This window comes from Lepisosteus platostomus, chromosome 16 (assembly GCF_059453375.1).
Source record: "Lepisosteus platostomus isolate fLepPlt1 chromosome 16, fLepPlt1.hap1, whole genome shotgun sequence".
NCBI lineage: Eukaryota > Metazoa > Chordata > Actinopteri > Semionotiformes > Lepisosteidae > Lepisosteus > Lepisosteus platostomus.
Window position 1 is genome coordinate 3,832,499 of NC_142626.1, and position 18,994 is coordinate 3,851,492.

Sequence of the window (18,994 nt, forward strand, 5' to 3'; positions counted from 1 at the left end):
TTGCCTGGAGCGCTGGGCCTGGGACCCACAGAGGTCTCTTCCCCGCCTTGGGAGTTTTCCTTTTCCTGTCCTCCGTGCCCACACGGTCAGTTGTCAGTATATCCGTTTCAGACGCAACCCTGTTCAGGTCAGGTTTCTACAGCTGGGTGTCGAGGAGTGATCACTGCATGTGCATTAGAGCCCGTACAAAGATGTGCGCATAGGGCCCAGTGTTTTTTTTTCTTTTCTCCGATGACATCTGTCATCCCAGTTACATTCCGAAATGTCACACGCAGCAGACGTCTGTCTCCCTGCAAAGAGCAAACTGAGATTGAATCCCCAGAGCAGATGCTACACAGGTCAAATTCAAATACAGTTGTTTTCCCAGTCAGGTCTCCAAGAGAACCTTATGTTTGGTGTAAAAACTTCCAGCACCAGTGGTGAGGATCCCCGAATTGGGCCCAGCTGAACGATTCCAGAATTTGGCCCAGCTCAACGATACCAGAATTAATAATAATAATAATAATAATAATAATAATAATAATAATTGCTTACACTTGATGAAGTATATTCATAGATGGGGATTATTAGGAGGCCATGATTGGTAAGGGCCAGGGGGGAAATTTGGCCAGGACACCGGGGTAACACCCCTACTCTTCTCGAGAAACACCCTGGGGTTTTTAATGACCACAGAGAGTCAGGACCTCGGTTTTATGTCTCATCCGAAGGACGGCGCCTGTTTACAGTCCAGTGTCCCCCGTCACTATACTGGGGCATTAGGACCCACATGGACCACAGGGTGAGCGCCCCCTGCTGGCCCCACTAACACCTCTTCCAGCAGCAACCTTAGTTTTTCCCAGGAGGACTCCTGGGAATTACATCCTGGACAACACTTCAACACCAGAACCTGGCAGATTTTTCCTCATGGGCAGCTGTGAAAAATGGTTGTGATTCACAAACTTGTGACCTAAGCTTATCACTTTGTCTAAACCGGATGGGGAGTACACTAGATTTAGGGTCTAGGATTTTGTAGGTACCTTCTGGGACGATGAGGGATGAGGGACTTGATCCAGGGACAGTGCAGGGATTCTCTGACTCCTGTCTAACATTCCTTTCTCCACAGGTGTCCCCCCAAAAAGCAAAGCCCCGAATTCTGCAGGAAAAAACAAACCGGAGGTCCGCTCGGCACTTCGTGGATGAAGGCAGCCCAGTGGAGAACCTAGATCCGTAGGGGCCTGCAAATCTTTGGGATCAGGCTCCGGAGAAGAGGAGAGTCCCTCTCCGAAGATTCCGAAGAGCTCCCGGCTGGTCGGAAGTCGTTCTTGGTCAAGAGGTGGCCAGAAGTCGTGTCCAGATCAGATCCGTCCAGATCCGGCCGCAGATCCGGCGTGGGAATACCCAGGCGCTCGTTTTTCCCCCGAACTGAAAAACGAGGGCTCCCCCAGGTTTTTCTGGGCCAGGATCGTCTCGGGAGGGCTGCCGCAGTTCTACAGTCCTACCGCGGTTCAGACCACCCGCCATCGCCCCCGAGGTTTGGTTTTCCAAGACGAGCTCGTTTCGGAAGGTCAACCCCCCCTACTGTGCGCTCGTTAGCGGGGGACAACCTGCCCAGGAGACGTAGGTCCTCCCCGATACCCGTCGATGCGCCAGACCTTTCCCCTTCTGTCAGAACACCCCCGATTCCCGCCACAGTCTTTCTCGCGCTCTCGGGGTGGCCCAGGGTGATGGCTCCCTAGGAGGCTCGCCGACGGCCCCCCATGCTTGGACGGGAGGGATCCCCCAGGCCCTGCGTCCCGCTTGCGATCTTGCCCGGGTCGTATCCCGTTCCGCGCAGCTGAGGCCCGGATCTCCCGCGGGCACCGAGGACCCAGGGAGGGAATCGTGGCCGGCAGGAGGGAGGAGGAGGAGGAGGAGGAGGCGGCGGGGGGCGGCGGCTGAGACGCCATGCAGTCCGACGACCTCTTCATCCGCAAGTTCCGTCGGCAGAGCCCCCGGCCCCCGCTGGCGGCCGTCAGCTTCGAGCCCAAGCGGGACCCGGGGGTCCGGGCGCGGGTGGTGGTGGCCGAGTGGCCCCCCCGCAAGGAGGACGGGGCCCCCGAGGGCCCGGCGGCGGGCCTGAGCGGCCTGCGCTCCTCCGGCCGCGGCCACGTCCACGTCATGCAGCGGAGCAACAGCGACGTCACCCTGGGCGACCTGGAGGCTTCTGGGAAGGCCGGCGGCCTGGGGCCCCACGCCGGCGGCGGGGAGAATCCGCCGGGGGGCCCGGCGGCCCAGGGCGACCCCGGGGCGGTGCTGCACAGGGAGTACGGCAGCCTCTCGTCCCTGGAGAAGCAGAGCCGCCCGCGGGCGACCAGCGCTGAGGAGCAGGGCGTCCTCAGCCCCTCCGCCCTGCGTTTCAGGGACCCCCTGGTCCTGCTGGGGCTGCAGGCGCCTCCCCCCGCCGCCGCCGCCGCCGCCCCCTCCGAGACCGACGGCTTCTTCCGCGCCCTCTCCGCCCCCGGCGGCGAGCCCCCCAAAGCGCCGCCCCGGGCCGCCAAGCCCGAGCCGCCGAACAAGAGGGCCAAATCCCAGCCCTCGTCCCCCGTGCCCCCCCAGGCGCCGCTCCCCGCCGACAGCGGTCAGCCCGGCGGGGGGTGGGTGCGTAACTTCGCCCACTACGACGTGCAGAGCATCCTCTTCGACCTGACCGAGGCGGCCTCGAACCGCGACAGCATCGGCCGCAAGAAGAACATCACCTCCGGCGCCTCGGCCGCCTCCCAGCAGCGCGGCCCCGCCCCGCCCGCGCCCCCCTCCCCGCTGCCGGGCGCAGCCGGCGAGGACCCCGAGTCCCTGCGCGAGACCCTGGTGCTGGACGAGGGCGACGGCAACGACAACGACCTGCTCCTCAGCTGCCCGCACTTCCGCAACGAGATCGGGGGCGAGGAGCGGGCCGGGCTGGGGCGGGCCAGGGGGCCCGGGCGGTGCCCCGACGACGCCGTCTCGGTGCTGGAGGAGCCCCGGGAAAGCCACGTGCGGCAGCAGGGCAAGAGCATGTACTTCGTCGAGCACGCCGACCTCGGGGCGCACTACTACCGCAAGTACTTCTACATGAAAGGTGAGCCCGGCGCCTCGTCTCTGGGGGGGTTCCTGAGAGCTCCCTGGGTCTTCCCCTGAAGAGCTCCCTCAGTCTTCCCCTGAAGAGCTCCCTGAGTCTTCCCCTGAAGAGCTCCCTGGGCCATCCCCTGAAGAGCTCCCTCGGTCTTCCCCTGAAGAGCTCCCTCAGTCTTCCCCTGAAGAGCTCCCTCAGTCTTCCCCTGAAGAGCTCCCTTAGTCTTCCCCTGAAGAGCTCCCTCAGTCTTCCCCTGAAGAGCTCCCTTAGTCTTCCCCTGAAGAGCTCCCTGGGTCGTCCCCTGAAGAGCTCCCTCAGTCTTCCCCTGAAGAGCTCCCTCAGTCTTCCCCTGAAGAGCTCCCTCAGTCTTCCCCTGAAGAGCTCCCTCAGTCTTCCCCTGAAGAGCTCCCTTAGTCTTCCCCTGAAGAGCTCCCTCAGTCTTCCCCTGAAGAGCTCCCTTAGTCTTCCCCTGAAGAGCTCCCTGGGTCGTCCCCTGAAGAGCTCCCTGGGTCTTCCCCTGAAGAGTTCCCTCAGTCTTCCCCTGAAGAGCTCCCTCAGTCTTCCCCTGAAGAGCTCCCTGAGTCTTCCCCTGAAGAGTTCCCTGAGTCTTCCCCTGAAGAGTTCCCTCAGTCTTCCCCTGAAGAGTTCCCTCAGTCTTCCCCTGAAGAGTTCCCTCAGTCTTCCCCTGAAGAGCTCCCTCAGTCTTCCCCTGAAGAGTTCCCTCAGTCTTCCCCTGAAGAGTTCCCTCAGTCTTCCCCTGAAGAGTTTCCTGGGTCTTCCCCTGAAGAGTTCCCTGAGTCTTCCCCTGAAGAGCTCCCTCAGTCTTCCCCTGAAGAGCTCCCTCAGTCTTTCCCTGAAGAGCTCCCTGAGTCTTCCCCTGAAGAGCTCCCTCAGTCTTCCCCTGAAGAGCTCCCTGGGTCGTCCCCTGAAGAGCTCCCTGAGTCTTCCCCTGAAGAGCTCCCTCAGTCTTCCCCTGAAGAGCTCCCTGGGTCTTCCCCTGAAGAGTTCCCTGGGTCTTCCCCTGAAGAGTTCCCTGGGTCTTCCCCTGAAGAGCTCCCTGGGTCTTCCCCTGAAGAGCTCCCTTAGTCTTCCCCTGAAGAGTTCCCTCACTCTTCCACTGAAGAGCTCCCTCACTCTTCCCCTGAAGAGTTCCCTGAGTCTTCCCCTGAAGAGTTCCCTCAGTCTTCCCCTGAAGAGTTCCCTGAGTCTTCCCCTGAAGAGCTCCCTGGGTCTTCCCCTGAAGAGCTCCCTGAGTCTTCCCCTGAAGAGCTCCCTCAGTCTTCCCCTGAAGAGTTCCCTGAGTCTTCCCCTGAAGAGCTCCGTCAGTCTTCCCCTGAAGTGTTCCCTCAGTCTTCCCCTGAAGAGCTCCCTCACTCTTCCACTGAAGAGCTCCCTTAGTCTTCCCCTGAAGAGCTCCCTCAGTCTTCCCCTGAAGACCTCCCTTAGTCTTCCCCTGAAGAGCTCCCTGGGTCGTCCCCTGAAGAGCTCCCTCAGTCTTCCCCTGAAGAGCTCCCTCAGTCTTCCCCTGAAGAGCTCCCTCAGTCTTCCCCTGAAGAGCTCCCTTAGTCTTCCCCTGAAGAGCTCCCTCAGTCTTCCCCTGAAGAGCTCCCTTAGTCTTCCCCTGAAGAGCTCCCTGGGTCGTCCCCTGAAGAGCTCCCTGGGTCTTCCCCTGAAGAGCTCCCTCAGTCTTCCCCTGAAGAGCTCCCTGAGTCTTCCCCTGAAGAGCTCCCTGAGTCTTCCCCTGAAGAGCTCCCTGAGTCTTCCCCTGAAGAGTTCCCTTAGTCTTCCCCTGAAGAGTTCCCTCAGTCTTCCCCTGAAGAGCTCCCTCAGTCTTCCCCTGAAGAGTTTCCTGGGTCTTCCCCTGAAGAGTTCCCTGAGTCTTCCCCTGAAGAGCTCCCTCAGTCTTCCCCTGAAGAGCTCCCTCAGTCTTTCCCTGAAGAGCTCCCTGAGTCTTCCCCTGAAGAGCTCCCTCAGTCTTCCCCTGAAGAGCTCCCTGGGTCGTCCCCTGAAGAGCTCCCTGGGTCTTCCCCTGAAGAGTTCCCTGAGTCTTCCCCTGAAGAGCTCCCTCAGTCTTCCCCTGAAGAGCTCCCTCAGTCTTCCCCTGAAGAGTTCCCTCAGTCTTTCCCTGAAGAGCTCCCTCAGTCTTCCCCTGAAGAGCTCCCTCAGTCTTTCCCTGAAGAGCTCCCTGAGTCTTCCCCTGAAGAGCTCCCTCGGTCTTCCCCTGAAGAGCTCCCTGGGTCTTCCCCTGAAGAGTTCCCTGAGTCTTCCCCTGAAGAGCTCCCTCAGTCTTCCCCTGAAGAGTTCCCTCAGTCTTTCCCTGAAGAGCTCCCTCAGTCTTCCCCTGAAGAGCTCCCTCAGTCTTTCCCTGAAGAGCTCCCTGAGTCTTCCCCTGAAGAGCTCCCTCGGTCTTCCCCTGAAGAGCTCCCTGGGTCTTCCCCTGAAGAGCTCCCTCAGTCTTCCCCTGAAGAGCTCCCTGGGTCGTCCCCTGAAGAGCTCCCTGGGTCTTCCCCTGAAGAGCTCCCTGAGTCTTCCCCTGAAGAGTTCCCTCAGTCTTCCCCGAAGAGTTCCCTCAGTCTTCCCCTGAAGAGTTCCCTCAGTCTTCCCCTGAAGTGTTCCCTCAGTCTTCCCCTGAAGAGCTCCCTGAGTCTTCCCCTGAAGAGCTCCCTCAGTCTTCCCCTTAAGAGCTCCCTGAGTCTTCCCCTGAAGAGCTCCCTCAGTCTTCCCCTGAAGAGCTCCCTCAGTCTTCCCCTGAAGAGCTCCCTGAGTCTTCCCCTGAAGAGTTCCCTTAGTCTTCCCCTGAAGAGTTCCCTGGGTCTTCCCCTGAAGTGTTCCCTCGGTCTTCCCCTGAAGTGTTCCCTCACTCTTCCCCTGAAGAGTTCCCTCAGTCTTCCCCTGAAGAGCTCCCTCAGTCTTCCCCTGAAGTGTTCCCTCACTCTTCCCCTGAAGAGCTCCCTCAGTCTTCCCCTGAAGAGCTCCCTCAGTCTTCCCCTGAAGAGCTCCCTCAGTCTTCCCCTGAAGAGTTCCCTGAGTCTTCCCCTGAAGAGCTCCCTCAGTCTTCCCCTGAAGTGTTCCCTGAGTCTTCCCCTGAAGAGCTCCCTGAGTCTTCCCCTGAAGAGCTCCCTCAGTCGTCCCCTGAAGAGTTCCCTGAGTCTTCCCCTGAAGAGCTCCCTGAGTCTTCCCCTGAAGAGTTCCCTGAGTCTTCCACTGAAGAGCTCCCTCAGTCTTCCCCTGAAGAGTTCCCTGAGTCTTCCCCTGAAGAGTTCCCTCAGTCTTCCCCTGAAGAGCTCCCTCAGTCTTCCCCTGAAGTGTTCCCTCACTCTTCCCCTGAAGAGCTCCCTTAGTCTTCCCCTGAAGAGCTCCCTGAGTCTTCCCCTGAAGAGCTCCCTCAGTCTTCCCCTGAAGAGCTCCCTGAGTCTTCCCCTGAAGTGTTCCCTCAGTCTTCCCCTGAAAAGCTCCCTCAGTCTTTCCCTGAAGAGTTCCCTCAGTCTTCCCCTGAAGAGCTCCCTGAGTCTTCCCCTGAAGAGCTCCCTGAGTCTTCCCCTGAAGAGTTCCCTCAGTCTTCCCCGAAGAGTTCCCTCAGTCTTCCCCTGAAGAGTTCCCTCAGTCTTCCCCTGAAGTGTTCCCTCACTCTTCCACTGAACAGCTCCCTCAGTCTTCCCCGAAGAGCTCCCTCAGTCTTCCCCTGAAGAGTTCCCTGAGTCTTCCCCTGAAGAGCTCCCTGAGTCTTCCCCTGAAGAGCTCCCTCAGTCTTCCCCTGAAGAGCTCCCTGAGTCTTCCCCTGAAGAGCTCCCTCAGTCTTCCCCTGAAGAGCTCCCTCAGTCTTCCCCTGAAGAGCTCCCTTAGTCTTCCCCTGAAGAGCTCCCTCAGTCTTCCCCTGAAGAGTTCCCTCAGTCTTCCCCTGAAGAGCTCCCTCAGTCTTCCCCTGAAGTGTTCCCTCACTCTTCCACTGAAGAGCTCCCTGAGTCTTCCCCTGAAGAGTTTCCAGAGTCTTCCCCTGAAGAGCTCCCTCAGTCTTCCACTGAAGAGCTCCCTCAGTCTTCCCCTGAAGAGCTCCCTCAGTCTTCACACACACTCACACCAGGGCCAGCTTTCTCAGAAGCCAGTTAACCCACCAGCGTGTCTTTGGGTTGTGGGAGGAAACTGGAGCACCTGGAGGAAATGGGGGAGAACATGCAAACTCCACCCAGACAGACCCCCCCCCAGGAATTGAACCCAGGGCCCCAGCGCTGCGAGGCAGCAATGCCACCCTGCAACCCTGATGTAGACCCCCCCCCAGGAGGAAAGGATAGCAGTGTGATTGCAGGCAGGCCGGGTGACCCTACTGTGGGGTTCTTCCCAGATCACCAGAACTTCTTCGGGACGGACGAGCGCCTGGGGCCGGTGGCCATCAGCTTCCGGAGGGAGGAGAAAGAGGGTTCCAGTGGAGCGCAGTACAACTACAGGATCATCTTCCGCACCACAGAGGTAAACATCTCCCCCACTCCCCATCCCTATTCTACGTGGTGGGGGCTCTGGGATTAGAGCATTGGATTCTTAACAGGCGGGACAAGCTCATCAGGAGAGCCAGCTCTGTCACAGGGTCTGGCCTGGACCCCCTGGAGGTAGAGAGGAGAATGGTGTCCAAACTAGAGGTCCATCAATGGACAACGTCTCCCAGCCCCTCTGTGACCTGCTTGTGGAAATGAAGAGCAGGTTCAGCAATAGGCTGATCCATCCCCAGGGCGACAGGGGGCGCTACAGGGGGTCATTCTGGCCTTCTGCCACAAGACTGTACAACGCCTCCACCTTGCGTCTGGGCAGAGGCAACACTGCCAGGGACCTGTGTCTGGACTGAGCAGCAAACTGATACATCTGCTCTTTTTCTTTCCTGTTCACAACTGTTTTTTGTGCAGTAGATGCCAGGGACCAGAGCAATCCATTTATATTTATAATCAGATTGTGCAATCCGACTTTTTTGTGGACTGTTCTGTTCTGGTTTGTTCCTTGTGTGTTCCGGGCTGGGAGTACTTTCTCGCTGTACCGATTGTATCGTCTGTGTTGTGTTAGTATTATTGTATCATTCGTGACACTGTGGCTGTGTTGTCTGTGTCAAGCTGCTGTTGCACTGCAATTTAATAATAATAATAATAATTGCTTACACTTATATAGCGCTTTTCTGGACACTCCACTCAAAGCACTTTACAGGTCATGGGGATCCCCTCCACCCCCCAGCAGTGTGTACCCCCACCTGGATGAGGCGCCAGTCTGCTCCCCACATCCCAGCTCTCAGTGGGGAGGAGAGCAGAGTGATGGAGCCAGTTCAGAGAGGGGGGTTATTAGGAGGCCATGATTGGTAAGGGCCAATGGGGGAAATTTGGCCAGGACTCCGGGGTAACACCCCTACTCTTCTCGAGAAACACCCTGGGATTTTTAATGACCACAGAGAGTCAGGACCTCGGTTTGACGTCTCATCCGAAGGACGGCGCCTGTTTACAGTCTAGTGTCCCCCGTCACTATACTGGGGCATCAGGACCCACACAGACCGCAGGGTGAGCGCCCCCTGCTGGCCCCACTAACACCTCTTCCAGCAGCAGCCTTAGTTTTTCCCAGGAGGTCTCCCCTCCAGGTACTGACCAGGCTCACACCTGCTGAGCTTCAGTGGGGCTGCCAGTGGTGAGTTGCAGGGTGATATGGCTGCTGGTTTCCCTCAGGGGATCAAGAAAGTATCTATCTATCTTACCCTCTCTCTCTCACGCGCGCTGTCTCTGTCTCTGCCTTCTGCCTCTCAGCTCAAGACTCTGCGGGGCTCCATCCTGGAGGAGTCAGTGCTGTCAGCGGCCCGCCACACGACCCCGCGGGGCCTGTCCCCCAAGAAGCTGCTGGAGTTCATCATCCCCGAGCTCAACCTGCACTCCATCCGGCTGGCCTCCACCTCGCCCAAGGTCCGGGAGACCCTGCTGAAGCTGGACGAGCAGGGGGTACGTGCGGGTCCCGCCGTCTCATAGTGTCGCCATCTCGCAGACTCCCGGTCTCGCAGTCTCACAGTCTCACAGACTCACAGTATCCCAGTCTCCCAGTCTCCCAGTCTCACAGACTCACAGTCTCACAGACTCGCAGTCTCGCAGACTCGCAGACTCGCAGACTCGCAGACTCGCAGTCTCACAGACTCGCAGTCTCACAGTCTCACAGTCTCACAGACTCACAGTCTCACAGACTCACAGACTCACAGACTCACAGTCTCACAGACTCACAGTCTCACAGACTCACAGACACACAGACACACAGACTCGCAGTCTCACAGTCTCACAGTCTCACAGTCTCACAGACTCACAGACTCACAGACACACAGACTCACAGTCTCACAGACTCGCAGACTCGCAGACTCACAGACTCACAGACTAACAGACTCGCAGACTAACAGACTCGCAGTCTCGCAGACTCGCAGACTCGCAGTCTCGCACAGACTCACAGACTCGCAGTCTCGCACAGACTCACAGACTCGCAGTCTCGCAGACTCACAGACTCACAGACTAACAGACTCGCAGTCTCGCAGTCTCGCAGTCTCGCAGACTCGCAGACTCGCAGTCTCGCAGACTCGCAGACTCGCAGACTCGCAGTCTCGCAGTCTCGCAGACTCGCAGACTCGCAGTCTCTCAGACTCGCAGTCTCGCAGTCTCGCAGTCTCACAGTCTCACAGACTCACAGTCTCACAGTCTCACAGTCTCACAGACTCACAGTCTCACAGACTCACAGACTCACAGACTCACAGTCTCACAGACTCACAGTCTCACAGACTCACAGACTCACAGACTCACAGACACACAGACACACAGACTCGCAGTCTCACAGTCTCACAGTCTCACAGTCTCACAGACTCACAGACTCACAGACACACAGACTCACAGTCTCGCAGACTCGCAGACTCGCAGACTCACAGACTCACAGACTAACAGACTCGCAGACTAACAGACTCGCAGTCTCGCAGACTCGCAGACTCGCAGTCTCGCACAGACTCACAGACTCGCAGTCTCGCACAGACTCACAGACTCGCAGTCTCGCAGACTCACAGACTCACAGACTAACAGACTCGCAGTCTCGCAGTCTCGCAGTCTCGCAGACTCGCAGACTCGCAGTCTCGCAGACTCGCAGACTCGCAGACTCGCAGTCTCGCAGTCTCGCAGACTCGCAGACTCGCAGTCTCTCAGACTCGCAGTCTCGCAGTCTCGCAGTCTCGCAGTCTCGCAGACTCGCAGTCTCGCAGACTCGCAGTCTCACAGTCTCGCAGTCTCGCAGTCTCGCAGTCTCACAGTCTCACAGTCTCACAGACTCACAGACTCACAGACTCACAGTCTCACAGACTCACAGACTCACAGACTCCCAGTCTCCCAGTCTCCCAGTCTCCCAGTCTCCCAGTCTCCCAGTCTCCCAGACTCGCAGACTCGCAGTCTCGCAGTCTCGCAGACTCAATCTCACAATCTCACAATCTCACAATCTCGCGGTCTCGGGGTCACAGGCTCCAGACTGCGCTCAGGTGACGTGATGAGTGAGCTGCAGGCTGCGCTCAGGTGATGTGATGTCTGGGCTGCAGACTTCACTCAGGTGACATGATGTCTCCATGGGTCTCTCATGCCTCCCTCTCCTCCTGTCCCCTGCGCAGCTCAACTTCCAGAGGAAGGTGGGGGTGTTGTACTGCCGCTCACACCAGAGCACGGAGGAGGACATGTACAACAACGAGAGCGCCGGGCCCGCCTTCGAAGAGTTCCTGGACCTGCTGGGGGACCGGGTCCGGCTCAAGGGCTTCGAGAAATACCGGGCCCAGCTGGACACCAAGAGTCAGTACTGCACTCGCTGCTCTGTACTTTACTGAACACACTGTCCTGTACTATACTGACCACACTGTACTGGACTATACTGAACACACTGCTCTGTACTTTACTGATGACACTGTACTGGACTATACTGAACACACTGCTCTGTACTTTACTGATGACACTGTATTGGACTATACTGAACACACTGCTCTGTACTTTACTGATGACACTGTACTGGACTATACTGAACACACTGCTCTGTACTTTACTGATGACACTGTACTGGACTATACTGACCACCCTGCTCTGTACTTTACTGATGACACTGTACTGGACTATACTGAACACACTGCTCTGTACTTTACTGATGACACTGTACTGGACTATACTGAACACACTGCTCTGTACTTTACTGATGACGCTGTACTGGACTATACTGAACACACTGCTCTGTACTTTACTGATGACACTGTACTGGACTATACTGAACACACTGCTCTGTACTTTACTGATGACACTATACTGTACTATACTGAACACACTGCTCTGTACTTTACTGACCACACTGTCCTGGACTATACTGAACACACTGCTCTGTACTTTACTGACCACACTGTTCTGGACTATACTGAAAACACTGCTCTGTACTTTACTGACCACACTGTCCTGGACTGTACTGAACACACTCCTCTGTACTTTACTGACCACACTGTTCTGGACTATACTGAACACACTGCTCTGTACTTTACTGACCACACTGTTCTGGACTATACTGAAAACACTGCTCTGTACTTTACTGACCACACTGTCCTTGACTGTACTGAACACACTGCTCTGTACTTTACTGATGACACTGTACTGGACTATACTGAACACACTGCTCTGTACTTTACTGATGACACTGTACTGGACTATACTGAACACACTGCTCTGTACTTTACTGACCGCACTGTACTGGACTATACTGAACACACTGCTCTGTACTTTACTGACCACACTGTCCTGGACTATACTGAACACACTCCTCTGTACTTTACTGACCACACTGTCCTGGACTGTACTGAACACACTGCTCTGTACTTTACTGATGACACTATACTGTACTATACTGAACACACTGCTCTGTACTTTACTGATGACACTGTACTGGACTATACTGAACACACTGCTCTGTACTTTACTGATGACACTGTACTGGACTATACTGACCACCCTGCTCTGTACTTTACTGACCACACTGTCCTGGACTATACTGAACACACTGCTCTGTACTTTACTGACCACACTGTACTGTACTATACTGAACACACTGCTCTGTACTTTACTGACCACACTGTACTGTACTATACTGAACACGTTGCTCTGTGCTGTACCGAGCACACTGTAAATCTCAATGTTGTTTGCTTCAGAAAGTTCAAAGAGAAGTCAAGGAACTAAGAAATAAGGAAATGAGAACAATGACTCAGAAGGAAGGAGACAGGCTTACTGGTCTTGAAGGCTTTCAAGAACTTGTGAAGGTCTCAGTTGACACTGCGTGTCTGAGATGATCAGGGAAGCTGTTCCACAAGCGAGGAGCAGACTTGGAGAAACAGGGCCACCCAGGGTACATAGTTTGGTTCTGGGGTCCTGCAGCAGATTCAATTAACATCTGATCTGATCTCAAAGACCAGGGTAGTTTGAAAAGGAAAAAAGTCAGTGTACAGCCCTCGACACAGAATGCACTGTATTAGACTGTACCCAGAGCACTGCACACACTGTACTACACTGTATTAGACTGTACCCAGAGCACTGCACTCTACTGCACACACTGTACTGCACTGTACACAGAGCACTGCACTGTACTGCACTGTACACAGAGTACTGCACTCTACTGCACACACTGTACTACACTGTACCCAGAGCACTGCACTCTACTGCACACACTGTACTACACTGCACACACTGTACTACACTGTACTCTACTGTACTCTATTGCACATAATGTACTACACTGCACTCTACTGCACACACTGTACTGCACTGTACACAGAGTACTGCACTCTACTGCACACACTGTACTACACTGTACCCAGAGCACTGCACTCTACTGCACACACTGTACTACACTGTACACAGAGCACTGCACTCTACTGCACACACTGTACTACACTGTACACGGAGCACTGCACTCTACTGCACACACTGTACTACACTGTACCCAGAGCACTGCACTCTACTGCACACACTGTACTACACTGCACACACTGTACTACACTGTACTCTACTGTACTCTATTGCACATAATGTACTACACTGCACTCTACTGCACACACTGTACTGCACTGTACACAGAGTACTGCACTCTACTGCACACACTGTACTACACTGTACCCAGAGCACTGCACTCTACTGCACACACTGTACTACACTGCACACACTGTACTACACTGTACTCTACTGTACTCTATTGCACATAATGTACTACACTGCACTCTACTGCACACACTGTACTGCACTGTACACAGAGCACTGCACTCTACTGCACACACTGTACTACACTGTACACAGAGCACTGCACTCTACTGCACACACTTTACTGCACTGTACACAGAGCACTGCACTCTACTGCACACACTGTACTACACTGTACAAAGAGCACTGCACTGTACTGCACACACTGTACTGCACTGTACACAGAGCACTGCACTGTACTGCACTGTACACAGAGTACTGCACTCTACTGCACACACTGTACTACACTGTATTAGACTGTACCCAGAGCACTGCACACACTGTACTACACTGTATTAGACTGTACCTAGAGCACTGCACTCTACTGCACACACTGTACTACACTGTACCCAGAGCACTGCACTGTACTGCACACACTGTACTACACTGCACTACACTGTACTACAATGTACTCTACTGTACTCTATTGCACATAATGTACTACACTGCACTCTACTGCACACACTGTACTACACTGTACACAGAGTACTGCACTGTACTGCAAACACTGTACTACACTGTACACAGAGCACTGCACTGTACTGCACACACTGTACTGCACTGTACACAGAGCACTGCACTCTACTGCACACACTGTACACAGAGCACTGCACTGTACTGCACACACTGTACTGCACTGTACACAGAGCACTGCACACACTGTACACAGAGCACTGCACTGTACTGCAAACACTGTACACAGAGCACTGCACTCTACTGCACACACTGTACTGCACTGTACACAGAGCACTGCACTCTACTGCACACACTGTACTACACTGTACACAGAGCACTGCACACACTGTACACAGAGCACTGCACTGTACTGCAAACACTGTACACAGAGCACTGCACTCTACTGCACACACTGTACTACACTGTACACAGAGCACTGCACTCTACTGCACACACTGTACTGCACTGTACACAGAGCACTGCACTCTACTGCACACACTGTACTACACTGTACACAGAGCCCTACACTGTACTCTACTGTACTCTATTGCACATACTGTACTACACTCTACTGCACACCTGTAGCACACCGTGGATGCTACACTGCACTGTGCCTCTCTGTGCCCACCTTTGCCTTGACCCTAACCAGCAGCTGTGCTCTCCCGTGTCTCTCCACAGCGGATTCCACTGGCACCCACTCTCTTTACACGCGCTACCAGGACTATGAGATCATGTTCCACGTGTCCACCATGCTCCCGTATACCGCCAACAACACGCAACAGGTACGCCTGCGCAGGACGGGGTGGGGTGAGCCTACCGCTCCACAGCGCCCCCTTTTGGCAGACTAGGGGCTCCCAGTAGCCCGCAGCATGTCCGATTCCATAGCGCTGTGTGCTTGATAGCCCCAAGTTGACCCTTGACCCTTGGGATAAGAAAAAAGAGAAGATTATCCTCTACATGACTCTCAAGGAGACAGCCTCTCTCTCCCTTTCTCTGTCCCAGCTGCTGAGGAAGAGGCACATCGGCAACGACATCGTCACCATCATCTTCCAGGAGCCCGGCGCCCACCCCTTCACCCCGAAAACCATCCGGTCACACTTTCAGCACGTCTTCATCATTGTACGGGCACACTACCCCTGTACAGATCACACCTACTACAGGTAACTGACACCACCCCTGTACAGATCACACCTGCTACAGGTAACACACACACCCCTGTACAGATCACACCTGCTACAGGTAACACTCACACCCCTGTACAGATCACACCTGCTACAGGTAACACTCACACCCCTGTACAGATCACACCTGCTACAGGTAACACACACCACCCCTGTACAGATCACACCTGCCACAGGTAACACACACCACCCCTGTACAGATCACACCTGCTACAGGTAACACACACCACCCCTGTACAGATCACACCTGCTACAGGTAACACACACCACCCCTGTACAGATCACACCTGCTACAGGTAACACACACCACCCCTGTACAGATCACACCTGCTACAGGTAACACACACCACCCCTGTACAGATCACACCTGCCACAGGTAACACACACCACCCCTGTACAGATCACACCTGCTACAGGTAACACTCACACCCCTGTACAGATCACACCTGCCACAGGTAACACACACCACCCCTGTACAGATCACACCTGCCACAGGTAACACACACCACCCCCGTACAGATCACACCTGCTACAGGTAACTCACACCACCCCTGTACAGATCACACCTACTACAGGTAACACTCACACCACCCCTGTACAGATCACACCTGCTACAGGTAACACACACCACCCCTGTACGGATCACACCTACTACAGGTAACACACACACCACCCCTGTACTGATCACACCTACTACAGGTAATACACACCACCCCAGTACAGATCACACCTGCTACAGGTAACTCACACCACCCCTGTACAGATCACACCTGCTACAGGTAACACACACCACCCCTGTACAGATCACACCTGCTACAGGTAACACACACACCCCTGTACAGATCACACCTGCTACAGGTAACACTCACACCCCTGTACAGATCACACCTGCTACAGGTAACACACACCACCCCTGTACAGATCACACCTGCTACAGGTAACACACACCACCCCTGTACAGATCACACCTGCTACAGGTAACTCACACCACCCCTGTACAGATCACACCTGCTACAGGTAACACACACCACCCCTGTACAGATCACACCTGCTACAGGTAACACACACCACTCCCGTACAGATCACACCTGCTACAGGTAACACACACCACCCCCGTACAGATCACACCTGCTACAGGTAACACACACCACCCCTGTACAGATCACACCTGCTACAGGTAACACACACACCCCTGTACAGATCACACCTACTACAGGTAACACACACCACCCCTGTCCCATCCCAGGACTGACCAGGCCTGACCAGGCCTGTCCTTGCTGATCCACACCCACACTGGTCACTGCTGTCCCATCCCAGGACTGACCAGGACTGACCAGGCCTGTCCTTGCTGATCCACACACACACTGGTCACTGCTGTCCCATCCCAGGACTGACCAGGACTGACCAGGCCTGTCCTTGCTGATCCACACACACACTGGTCACTGGTGTCCCATCCCAGGACTGACGAAGACTGACCAGGCCTGTCCTTGCTGATCCACACACACACTGGTCACTGGTGTCCCATCCCAGGACCGACCAGGACTGACCAGGACTGACCAGGCCTGTCCTTGCTGATCCACACACACACTGGTCACTGCTGTCCCATCCCAGGACTGACCAGGACTGACCAGGCCTGTCCTTGCTGATCCACACACACACTGGTCACTGCTGTCCCATCCCAGGACTGACCAGGACTGACCAGGCCTGTCCTTGCTGATCCACACACACTGGTCCCTGGTGTCCCATCCCAGGACTGACCAGGACCGACCAGGACTGACCAGGCCTGTCCTTGCTGATCCACACACACACACTGGTCCCTGGTGTCCCATCCCAGGACTGATGAGGACTGACCAGGCCTGTCCTTGCTGATCCACACACACACTGGTCACTGCTGTCCCATCCCAGGACTGACGAAGACTGACCAGGCCTGTCCTTGCTGATCCACACACACTGGTCCCTGGTGTCCCATCCCAGGACTGACCAGGACCGACCAGGACTGACCAGGCCTGTCCTTGCTGATCCACACACACACTGGTCACTGCTGTCCCATCCCAGGACTGACCAGGACTGACCAGGCCTGTCCTTGCTGATCCACACACACACTGGTCACTGCTGTCCCATCCCAGGACTGACCAGGACTGACCAGGCCTGTCCTTGCTGTGACACCCCTACCGTTCCGTGTCGTTCAATCTCCTCCCTCTCTCTCTCTCTCTCTCTCTCTCCCTCTCTCTCTCTCCCTCTCTCTCTCTCTCCCTCTCTCCCTCCCTCTCTCCCTCTCTCTCTCTCCCTCTCTCTCGCTCTGCCCCCCCCCCCCCCCAGGGTGGCGGTCACGCGCTCCAAGGACATCCCCCTGTTCGGCCCGCTCTTCCCCCAGGGGGCGCGCTTCCCCAAGTCGCCGGCCTTCCGCGACTTCCTGCTGGCCAAGGCCGTCAACGCGGAGAACGGGGCGGACAAGTCGGAGAAGTTCCGCTCCATGGCCACCCGCACGCGCCAGGAGTACCTGAAGGACCTGGCGGAGAACTACGTCACCACCACCCCCATCGACTCCTCCACCAAGTTCCCCCTGCTCTCCCTGGGCGGCAAGCGCAAGGAGAAGCTCAAGGGCTCCAAGGGCGCCGAGATGCACAGCGCGGGGGCCCTGGTGTGGGCGGCGGGGGCCCGGCCGGGGGGCGGGGAGGGCGACTGGGTGCCCTGCCTGCTGGGCATCTCGGCCGAGTCCGTGGTGCTGATCGAGAGGGGCTCCCGGCAGGTGGTCTTCAACTGCTCCTGCCGCGACGTGATTGGCTGGAGCGGCGGGCGGGGCGGAGCCGGGGGCGGGCCCGGGGGCGGGGCCAGCCTGGATATCTTCTACGAGAGGGGGGAGGCGGTGTCCGTCAGCATGCCGGAGAGCCAGGGGGAGGAGATGAAGGAAGTGATCCAGAGGCTAGAGGTGAGCTCTCGAGCGCGTTCCTTTTTCTTCCCGCATGAAAGTGCCAGTTAGCTTGTGCTTGCCCAGGTCCTGATCCATTTTGAACTCTGACCTTTTTGACCTCTGACCTACATGACCTCTGACTCTTGTGACCTCCGATCATCTTGACCTCAGACCCTCGTGACCTCTGACTCTTGTGACCTCCAATCATCTGTACCTCTGACCCTCGTGACCTCTGACCCTCATGCCCACTGCCCCTCTTGACCTCTGACCCTCGTGACCTCTGACTCTTGTGACCTGCAATCATCTGGACCTCCGTCCCTCGTGACCTCTGACCCTCATGCCCACCGCCCCTCTTGACCTCTGACCCTCGTGGCCTCTGACTCTTGTGACCTCCAATCATCTGGACCTCCGTCCCTCGTGACCTCTGACCCTCATGCTCACCGCCCCTCTTGACCTCTAACCCTCATGACCTCTGACTCTTGTGACCTCCAATCATCTGGACCTCCGCCCCTCGTGACCTCTGGCCCTCATGCCCACCGCCCCTCTTGACCTCTGACCCTCATGCTCACTGCCCCTCTTGACCTCTAACCCTCGTGACCTCTGACTCTTGTGACCTCCAATCATCTGGACCTCTGTCCCTCGTGACCTCTGACCCGCATGCCCACCGCCCCTCCTGACCTCTGACCCTTGTGACCTCCAATCATCTGGACCTCTGTCCCTCGTGACCTCTGACCCGCATGCCCACCGCCCCTCGTGACCTCTGACCCCCGTGACCTCTGACCCTCTTGCTGGCTGCAGCTGGTGACCCGGGGCTGCGAGGCGCAGGAGCTGACCCCCCTGCGGGACAGCGTGGGGCAGCTGGACTTCAGGCTGAGCGAGGACGGCTTCGTGACGGAGCTGCGGCCCTTCAGCTACGCGGAGAGCAGCGGGCTGCAGGTGGGGGCCCGCGTGGCCCGCCTCTGCGACCGGCTCCTGGTCTCCCTCCCGCCCCAGGAGAGGCTCCAGCTGCTGCGCGCCGCCACCAAGATCCGGCTCACCGTCATCCCGCCGGACGAGAACGGAAAACCGCGCAGGTCAGAGCTGGGGGGAGGAGAGACGG

At 56.4% G+C, this 18,994-nt stretch overlaps 1 protein-coding gene across 9 annotated transcripts in view; it reads left to right on the forward strand.

Annotated features, from left to right (window-relative positions):
* sipa1 (signal-induced proliferation-associated 1) overlaps positions 1–18,994 on the forward strand; it is a 71,290-nt gene that overhangs the window by 31,373 nt on the left and 20,923 nt on the right. For all 9 annotated transcript variants that reach the window (XM_088609144.1, XM_088609152.1, XM_088609151.1 and 6 more), the window contains 8 exons: positions 1,103–3,073; positions 7,407–7,531; positions 8,836–9,024; positions 10,704–10,878; positions 14,482–14,585; positions 14,806–14,963; positions 17,304–17,913; positions 18,694–18,968. In XM_088609144.1, coding sequence (XP_088465270.1) covers positions 1,924–3,073; positions 7,407–7,531; positions 8,836–9,024; positions 10,704–10,878; positions 14,482–14,585; positions 14,806–14,963; positions 17,304–17,913; positions 18,694–18,968 — 2,786 coding nt within the window. In that variant the 5' untranslated portion in view covers positions 1,103–1,923. The remainder of the gene's footprint in view (positions 1–1,102; positions 3,074–7,406; positions 7,532–8,835; positions 9,025–10,703; positions 10,879–14,481; positions 14,586–14,805; positions 14,964–17,303; positions 17,914–18,693; positions 18,969–18,994) is intronic.